At 42.1% G+C, this 9,873-nt stretch overlaps 1 protein-coding gene across 1 annotated transcript in view; it reads left to right on the top strand.

Moving 5' to 3' along the window:
- The window catches only part of EWSR1 (EWS RNA-binding protein 1), a 53,838-nt gene that overhangs the window by 37,655 nt on the left and 6,310 nt on the right, over nucleotides 1–9,873 (top strand). Inside the window, exons 8-12 of the mRNA XM_011934815.1 lie at nucleotides 922–1,133; nucleotides 2,611–2,791; nucleotides 5,563–5,600; nucleotides 6,140–6,172; nucleotides 6,491–6,609. Coding sequence (XP_011790205.1) covers nucleotides 922–1,133; nucleotides 2,611–2,791; nucleotides 5,563–5,600; nucleotides 6,140–6,172; nucleotides 6,491–6,609 — 583 coding nt within the window. The remainder of the gene's footprint in view (nucleotides 1–921; nucleotides 1,134–2,610; nucleotides 2,792–5,562; nucleotides 5,601–6,139; nucleotides 6,173–6,490; nucleotides 6,610–9,873) is intronic.

Genomic DNA, 9,873 nt, shown 5'->3' with positions numbered 1-9,873 from the left:
TTTCACCATGTTGGTCAGGCTGGTCTCAAACTCCTGACCTCAGGTGTTCCACCTGCCTCAGCCCCCCAAAGTGCTGGGATTACAGGCATGAGCCAATACCAGACTTCACCTCCCAGATTCAAGTGGTTCTCCTCCGTCAGCCTCCCAGGTAGCTGGGACTACAGGCACCCGCCAGCAGGCCCGGCTTATTTTTTGTGTTTTTTACTAGAGACAGGGTTTCACTGTGTTAGCCAGGGTGGTCTTGATCTCCTGACCTCGTAGTCAGCCTGCCTCAGCCTCCCAAAGTGGAGCCTTTGCTTGAGCCTCCACTCCCACCCGAAAATGACTATTGTTTTAAATGAGAGTGGAGATTAAGAGGAAACTCTTAAAGGGTTATACAGATGGTGGTTATAATATTTCCCCCTCCCAGCTGGGCACGGTGGCTGACGCCTGTAATCCCATCACTGTGGGAGGCTGAGATGGGCGGATCATGAGGTCAGGAGATCAAGAGCATCCTGGCTAACACGGTGAAACCCCGTCTTTACTAAAAATACAAAAAAAATAGCCGGGCGTGGTGACGGGCACCTGTAGTCCCAAGCTACTCGGGAGGCTGAGGCAGGAGAATGGCGTGAACCAGGGAGGCGGAGCTTGCAGTGAGCGTAGATTGTGCCACTGCACTCCAGCCTGGGAGACAGAGCAAGACTCTGTCTCCAAAAAAAGAAAAAAAATTCCCCCCTCCCATTTAATGTTTTATTTTGAACACAAAAATATTTGCTGACTTGAAATTCAAATTGTTGATATGTAGAAAGTAAGTACTGTTTTCTGGATGTCTGTGTCACATGCTGTGAATGTCTCTTTTATTCAGGGGTTTGAAATAACAAGCCTCTTTTTTCTAAAAAGCTGGGTTTTGTTTTTTTGTTTTTTTTTTCTCCTCTCTTTCAGCTATTCCTCTACACAGCCGACTAGTTATGATCAGAGCAGTTACTCTCAGCAGAACACCTATGGGCAACCGAGCAGCTATGGACAGCAGAGTAGCTATGGTCAACAAAGCAGCTATGGGCAGCAGCCTCCCACTAGTTACCCACCCCAAACTGGATCCTACAGCCAAGCTCCAAGTCAATATAGCCAACAGAGCAGCAGCTACGGGCAGCAGAGTGAGTTGCTAAGAGAGAAAACCAAATAAGAATGATTGTGTTTGGAGTTTTTTTGTGGGGTTGATTTTTTGTTTGTTTTTTTGAGATGGAGTTTCACTTTGGGGGCTAAGGCTGGAGTACAGTGGTGGGATTTCAGCTCACCGAAACCTCTGCCTCCTGGTTCAAGCAGTTCTCCTGCCCCCACCTTCTGAGTAGTTGAGATAGGTGCCCACCACCAGGCCCAGTTAATTTTTGTATTTTTCATAGAGACGGGGTTTCACTATTTTGGTCAGGCTGGTCTCAAACTCCTGACCTCAGGTGATCCTCCCGCATCAGTCACCCAGAGTGTTGGTATTACAGTCATGAGCCACTGCCACGCCAGCTGGGTTTGGAGTTTTTGAACAGGGGGAATACTCTTTATCATTGTTTGCTTTTGGAATCGAGGACACATCTTTAGGGCATGACATTCCAGCTAACATCTTGGATGTCCCAGTGAAGATTTCAGTGCTTTTTTCCAATTTAATTGTTTTTAGTATGCCTTGCCAAAAAAGAAAAGAGATACTGTAATTGATCAGAAAAAAATGTTTTAGACTGCTAGTCCTGCTGTCTTTGGGGAGGTTGTATGCAGTGAGTAAATCCAAGATCGTTTTTGGCCTCCCTATCAGTCATTAATGTAAAGTGGGGAGGCAGCTGTTGCAGGCCACGATGATTTTGATAGTCAAATAAAAGCTATGGTGTTTTTTTGGTTGCTATTTTGTTTATATCCATTAAGGGGGAAAAAAGGCCAGGCATGGTGGCTCACACCTGTAATCCCAGCACTTTGAGGGAGGCCAAGGCAGGAAAATCACTTGAGACCAGGAGTTTGAGACCACCCTGGGCAACATAGTGAGACCCTGTCTTTTTAAAAATAAATAAAGATTCTTTAAAAAAAATAAATAAGGAAAAGGGGGAAAAAGAATCCACCTCACAGAATATTTGCAGTTCTTCTATGTGGAGAGAGGTAACCAAAACCACAAAATTATCTTCAGAATTTAGTTTGTACCAGGATCGTTGGTCTTTTTAAATTACGTTCCATCCACAGGGATTTCTCAGCAACTGAAAGGAGTAGTGTTGGTTTATGTAGTTGAGCCCCTAGCAGTGTGCTAAAGCCCTGAGAAACCTGGCTCTGTTTTCATTTCTTGAGTATAGCTCAAAAGCTGCTTTTGGACACATCTTAGGATAGGGAACCCTATAAACTATATGTTAGGCAGAGGGCTTTTTTTTTGTTTAGAAGCGGTTTATTCTAGGCTAACTATGTAAGGTTATTTCAGCTGTGATGAACCAGCAGTTTTGTTGAACTTAAAAGAGCCTCCCCATTAGGGGTGCTTTATCATGTTGTAAAGAAGATGGTGCCTTGGTTAGTGCCTTGCAATTGAGGATTTTGTTATTCCAGGAGAAAGTACATCAGGCAGTGGTGTAAATGCTGGTCCATGGCTTACAGATGTGACTCTTTCCTCAGGTTCATTCCGACAGGACCACCCCAGTAGCATGGGTGTTTATGGGCAGGAGTCTGGAGGATTTTCCGGACCAGGAGAGAACCGGAGCATGAGTGGCCCTGATAACCGGGGCAGGGGAAGAGGGGGATTTGATCGTGGAGGCATGAGCAGAGGTGGGCGGGGAGGAGGACGCGGTGGAATGGGGTAAGAGCAAACCTTTTCTCCTTTTACCTAATTTTGTTTCATCCATAGGGTTTTCAATGGAAAGAAGGGACTGAAAGACATAAGAAATTAATTTCTGCATTTCCATGGACAATCTGTTGAGCTCAAGCCATCTTCTAAAACATGGAAATGTCATCTTTGTGGCATACATTAAGTGGCAGTTTATTTTCTTTCCCTGCCAGTATACTTCGTTGGGTGGGGGAGAACAAAGAATGGTTTTGAAACCAGAGCTTTCAGTTCCCTTCATGGTTTCCAGAGGTGAGAAGCCTCTGTGGGTGATAGATTTGGGATGGAACACACACAATCCTTCTAATTGACCCTAAGTTTTTAACTAATTGCATTTGAATGGTTGTCTTGAAATCCCTGGTGTATATACTGCAGAAAAGGAATGCAGCTGTTTTCCACAGTGTTTGTCCCCAACTTCTGTTTGTACTCAGAATCGTTGAACATAATTGAAGATTTTTGTCCCATAATCCTTAAACTATAGCCTGAGGTGCACCTGATACATAGAGTTTGGATGGAACACAGAAAAATCCAATAGCATTTTGCAGAGTAATGTATATAATTATAGGCTCACTTCCTATTGGCGATGTTGAAAGTCTAAATCGGTTTGACCATTTTGATTGATGGCACAATCTGGTTTAGAAAACTTTGTTTAGATCAATGACATAACCCTGCTACCTCTGCCTGCCCTTCCCCTCCCTTCTCCCATCCCCTTTTCCCTATCTGATGTCTGTACTTTGATGAAGGTGAGCTATAATATTGGTGGTTAACATAATCCAGAAGGCTTAGTTCTGTGTGTGTTCTGTCCCTATATAAACCAGTAAAAAAAAAAAAAAAAAGTTATGCAGAATGTTAGATATTTACATTTGATTTGGTATGCCAGTATTCTAGGAAAAATTAAATAGTATTTTTTTTAATTAGAATGAACTTCAAAATTAAAGTTGATCTTAAAGTTGATCTTTAACTTCCATATTAGCAAATACTCTTCACTACTGAAAGTACTATTTTGCATATTCTGCATAACTTTAAGTCTTTAGTGAAATCTTTATTGGAAGAAAGTCGTTTGACAACAGGCAAAAATTTAATGATTTGATATGAAGTAAAATCAATCTTCTGATTTGGAAAATATTATAAAGGTTTCACTTCTTTTTGGATGTTTTAAAATAGACATAGACACTTGAAAGTACTATCATCACGTCTCAAATCACCTAGAATTCCTAGTATTTTTAAATTGCAAAAACAATTTCAAGTTTATTTAAATACTTCAGAAGTTATAATCCTACTAATTGTGCTAGACTTTGCTAGTAGAGGGGGCCCCTCTTTCTGGATGAGAAGTCTCTCTTGGAGCCATAGAAGAGACCATGGCTTTCCCCATAGGTTTTACAACAGACTGTGAAGCAGTCTGTCGGATCCTGTGGGGATAGACAGGGGCATTTCCCTCGTCCCCCCTTTTTATTGTGGTGTGGTGATGGTTTTCAGTGTCTTCTGCAGGTAAGGCACTCAATGTTGTTAACATGCCCTTTTTCATTGCCTCAGTATTTTGATATTTTCATTGGCTGTTAAACGTGGAAACTTTTTAACATGCTTTGTCGCATTTATATGCTACAGGTTACAAAGTGAGAGCCTTGTATACACTTCAATACTTAAAAAGTACCCGTACTCAGTACTCAGCCGGCAGCATAATGAAAAGTGGGACTAGACACGGTGTCCATATGGAGAGGAAAAATATACATAGAATATTTTTAACAAAATGTATTCATTGTATAAATGGAATCCTTCTGTAACTTTGGTAACTGCATACTTGTTGTTTGGTAATGAACCAGAGGAGGTATAATACTCTAGAATTGTGTAACATTAAAGTGTAAACTTTTGTGTTTAAAGAGAGAGAACATTTTATGGTGTGTACTTTTAAAAAGGAAACAAAGCTGCATGCAACAGCTTGAAATTGTGTATTCGGGTATTAAAGGTGCAATACTGGTTAGAAAAAACTCAGGGCCTCCCACTGGGGAGCTGCCTTTATTTAATTCTAAAGAAAACAAAATTTAACTCCCAAAGTCCAATTCATATTTCCCCCTCCCCTCTTTAAGTAATTTTACATGGCATAGTCATTATTCTAACTGATATGTCTATAAAGTTGCACCCCCAGTCCGCTGAGCCTTGGTATTTGTTGTAAATTCTCCTTTCACAGCGATTGTTAAATCTATTCGTGCCCTGAGATGTATGGCTTTATGCTGAAGATTGGCTGGATGCGTCCTCTGATGTGTGTTGTAGGAATTTAATGTGGTTGTCTCCTGCTTTATTATACTGTGACTTGTTAGGAAACCCTGGACCTCATTTGGCTCTCCCTTGGGAGAGGTTGAGGGTGCACCTTTATGAACATGGAAAGGTTTATCACAGAACCCCCACTTGCTCCTCCCCTCTATACCAAGCTCTTCTGGTTTTTCACCTGACGGGGTGGGTGTTTGGGAACTATTTTTTCTTCCTAATTTGCTAAGTATTGCACTATTAATACCAGCCCCCGAAATGAAAGGAACCAACCACACTGGTGTGTACAATCAGACAAGCAAGGTTGTATATTGAGGAAATTTGAGCAAGCTGCCCTGAAGAAAGGCATAGTGACAAGATGAGAGAGATGCATTGTTTGGAGATGTGTTTAGCCAGTGCCCTTCTTCCCCACGAGCCCCCCCAAGGCTCAGAGCGGTACTGGCTTTTAAAGGGAAAGGCCTTCATTTCTTCGTTTATCCCCCCAGCAGCGCTGGAGAGCGAGGTGGCTTCAATAAGCCTGGTGGTAAGTTTTTGAGTATTACCATAGATAGTGTTTTAAAAAAAAAAAATGCAGTCAGTTTTTAGAAAACTATAATTTTTTTATTAGTTTCATAAGCGGTTTAAAAATGATCTGTACAAAAGAGACTAATGGGTACTGCCGGCATTGTCTTAGGGGTAATAAGGTTAACCTATGGTTACAAAACAAAGGGTAACTTGAAGTATTGAGTAACTGCTTCTGTAATATGGGGGAGAATAAATTTTTAAATTTGGTTTATTTAGAGGAAAAATTTTGACTTAAATTTAACACTGATTTGGCACATAAGCATTGAGAGTGTATTTGGTTAATGGTTTAGAAGCAAACCAGCAAAGAAAAAAGCAAACCCTAGCAAACCTTTCACAAATGTTAAAGAGACACTGCTCGATTTTAGCAGTGCGGGTCATTTTGAATTTAATGAATCCCCATCAAATGGTGGTATAGTAGATAGCTATGTGTGTTTGTAAGGTTTGTAGCTTGCAAGACGTGCACTAACAATATTTTATATGATCTTTCCTGGTTGGCAGGACCCATGGATGAAGGACCAGATCTTGATCTAGGTAATTTTGAATCCTTGTACTTCATATTGTGCTTTATAAATTAATGGTACAGAGGTAAATGCATGCCTGGAGTTCAGCAGCCTTATAGACGAGCGTGATATTCTTGCTGTCAAGGACAATTTGGGGAATCCTTTATTGTGAGCATCTATTCATAATGGCCTTAAGTGAAGTAAACCAAAAGTTTGATAGCATTCTTCTTAGTATGCTTGGTAGTTTTCTTAGATTTATGATGAATATCCTTGGGCAGTAGTGATCAGATAGTTAAGAAACCCCTATAGATGCATGATAATAATTCTCTTGTCTTGTTTTCTCTGAAAGGCCCACCTGTAGATCCAGATGAAGACTCTGACAACAGTGCAATTTATGTACAAGGATTAAATGACAATGTGACTCTAGATGATCTGGCAGACTTCTTTAAGCAGTGTGGGGTTGTTAAGGTCAGTAAAAGCATAACCAGGTCATCTGGCAAAACTTTAAACCACAGAGCATTTTAAAGAGAGTGAATTGATGTTGAGAGTTGTTTTCTAAGGTTGCTTTTGCCTAACTTCTTTCTAGATATCTTATGGTTTGTTCCTTAAAAAAAAAAAAAAATTAGCCTTTTTTTGTTTTTTGAGATGGAGTTTTGCTCTTGGTGCCCAGGCTGGAGTGCAGTGGCGCAGTTTTGGCTTACTACAACCTCCGTTCAAGCAAATCTCCTGTCTCAGCCTCCCCAGTAGCTGAGATTACAGGCATGCACCACCACACCCAGCTAATTTTGTCTTTTTAGTAGAGATTGGGTTTCACCATGTTGGTCAGGTGGGTCTCAAACTCCTGACCTCAGGTGTTCTGCCCACCTTGGCGCCTCCCAAAGTGCTGGGATTACTGGTGTGAGCCACTACGCCCGGCCTTCCCTCCTCCACCCCTAGGGACTAAGTCTTGCTCAGCCTCCCAGGTTCACGTGATTCTCCCACCACAGCCTCTTGAGGTAGCTGGACTTACAGGCACGTGCCACCACGCCCAACTGATTTTTGTATTTTTAGTGGAGATGGGTTTTCACCTGTTGGCCACGCCAGTCTTGAACTCCTGGCCTCCTCAAGTGATCCACCTACCTCAGCCTCCTACTACCTCAGCCTCCCAAACTGCTAGGATTACAAGCATGAGCCATTGCGCCCAACCTTAAATTATTGTGTCTTTATGCTAATTCTTAATAGCTAGTAATGCAGATTTTTCTTCAGGTATTTTGACTGTTTTTCAGTTCTTGCTCTTCTGTATTAATTTGTGAGTTAGTTTATGAACCCCATAAACTTCAAAACTTTAAAACCCCAATTGGATGTTTACTAAATCTGTGAAGTAATTTCGGGAGAATTTACATTTTTGTAATACTGAGAGATCTTTTTTTCCCATAAAAATTCTATTTCTCCATTTGTTTACTTATTTATTTATCGAGACAAAGTTTCGCTGTGTCACCAGGCTGGAGTGCAGTGGCGCGATCTCAGCTCACTGCAGACTCTGACTCCTGGGTTCAAGCGATTGTCCTGCCTCAGCCTCCTGAGTAGCTGGGATTACAGGCGCCTGCCACCATGCCCAGCTAAGTTTTGTATTTTTAGTAGAGACGGGGTTTCACCATGTTTTTCAAGGCTGATCTTGAACTCCTGACCTCAGGTGATCTGCTGCCTCAACTCCCAAAGTTTTGTGATTACAGACGTGAGCCAACACGCCCGGCTTATCCCTATTTATTTTATTATTTATTTTATTTTACTTTGAGACAGAGTCTCACTCCTTCACTCAGGCTGGATTGCAGTGGCGCAGTCTCGGCTCACTGTAACCTTTGCCTCCCGGGTCTCCTTTCCTCAACTTCTCGAGTAGCTGGAATTACAGGCTCCTACCACCACCCCTGGCTAATTTTTGTAAGTAGAAATGGGATTTCACCATGTTGGCCAGGCTGGTCGTGAACTCCTGACCTCATGTGATCTGCCCACCTCGGCCTCCCAAAGTGCTGGGATTACAGGTGTGAGCCACCATGCCCAGCCTATTTAGATCTTCAGTAAAGACTATCAATTTCCTTAAAGGTCTTGCAAATTTTACTAGTTTTACTTCTAGTTTCATTTATTTTCAAGTTGCTGTGGTTAATGGTCTTCGTTAAATGACACTTTTCTGGTTATTACTGCTGTGTAGAAATACAGTTGATTTTGGGCGGGTGCGGTGGCTCATGCCTGTAATCCTGGCACTTTGGGAGGCCGAAGTGGGCATATCACAAGGTCAAGAGATCGAGACCATCCTGGCCAACATGGTGAAACCCTGTCTCTCCTAAAAATACAGAAATTAGATGGGTGTGGTAACACACGCCTGTTCAGCTACTCAGGAGTCTGAGGCAGGAGAATCACTTGGTCCTAGGACGCAGAGCTTGCAGTGAGCTGACATGATGCCACTGCACTCCAGCCTGGAGACAGAGCAACACTCCGTCTCAAAAAAAAAAAAAAAGGCCGGGCGCGGTGGCTCAAGCCTGTAATCCCAGCACTTTGGGAGGCTGAGACGGGCTGATCACGAGGTCAGGAGATCGAGACCATCCTGGCTGACCCGGTGAAACCCCGTCTCTACTAAAAAATACAAAAAACTAGCCGGGCGAGGTGGCAGGCACCTGTAGTCCCAGCTACTTGGGAGGCTGAGGCAGGAGAATGGCGTAAACCCGGGAGGCGGAGCTTGCAGTGAGCCGAGATCCGGCCACTGCACTCCAGCCTGGGCGACAGAGCAAGACTCCGTCTCAGGAAAAAAAAAAAAAAAGAAATACAGTTGATTTTGGTAAATCTTACATAAGGCAATTTCTCTCTACTTGTAGTTGTTTGTGCACAGATAACACATCTCAAAAGTAAAATGCTTTGAGTGTCTGCTGTCATAGTCTACCCTATGCAAGACTCCTTTTGTTTTTTTCTTTTGAAATGGAGCCTCACTCTGTCGCCCAGGCTGGAATGCAGTGGCACAATTTCAGCTCACGGCAACCTCCGCCTCCTAGGTTCAAGCCTCGAGCCTCTTGAGTAGCTGGGATTACAGGCGTGAGCATATTAAAAAGACTGCTTTTTAATATGTATATAATACGTAGTTTTTTCAGGAATGTGGAGTTTATCCTGGTTAAGAAACTTAGTATTTACCGTCAAAATTTTGGAAATAAAGATGTTAAAATAGATTTCCAAGCTGGGTACAGTGGCTCACAGGTATAATTCCAGCACTTTGAGAGGTCAAGGCAGGAGGATCCCAAGGATTGCTTGAGCCCAGGAGTTTGAAACCAGCCTGGACAACAGAGTGAGACTCCGTCTCATAAAAAAGAAAAAAAGGCATTTCCACATTATTTATACCACAGTTTTGCCATGTTTTTGTTTCAGTCTTCAGGTATCATGTTCTCTTTTTTAAGTCAGAGGTATCAATATATATATATCCTGTTGTAATCTTTTTTAAGCCCTATATAATTAGATTGCTATCACGTGTTACTGGATATATATAAACAATTACAGACTCAACTGATCGTATGCATATTTAATGCAAAAAAGTACACATGAAAATTCTTATACAAGGTGGCTCCTGAATTCAAGTCAGCCACATCTGATACTCACCTGAAAGACTAGTCATCTCTTCTAAGTGGAGGAAGTAGTGGCTGTGTTAGACTAACCAAGAATCCCTGTAGTTCACTCACAGCCTGTGCACTATACTTCATGGTTTTGTTGTTTTTT

Source organism: Colobus angolensis, unplaced genomic scaffold, assembly GCF_000951035.1.
Source record: "Colobus angolensis palliatus isolate OR3802 unplaced genomic scaffold, Cang.pa_1.0 Scaffold139, whole genome shotgun sequence".
NCBI lineage: Eukaryota > Metazoa > Chordata > Mammalia > Primates > Cercopithecidae > Colobus > Colobus angolensis.
Note: the sequence above shows the minus strand (reverse complement) of the source record. Positions and strands in the feature narration are given on the sequence as shown.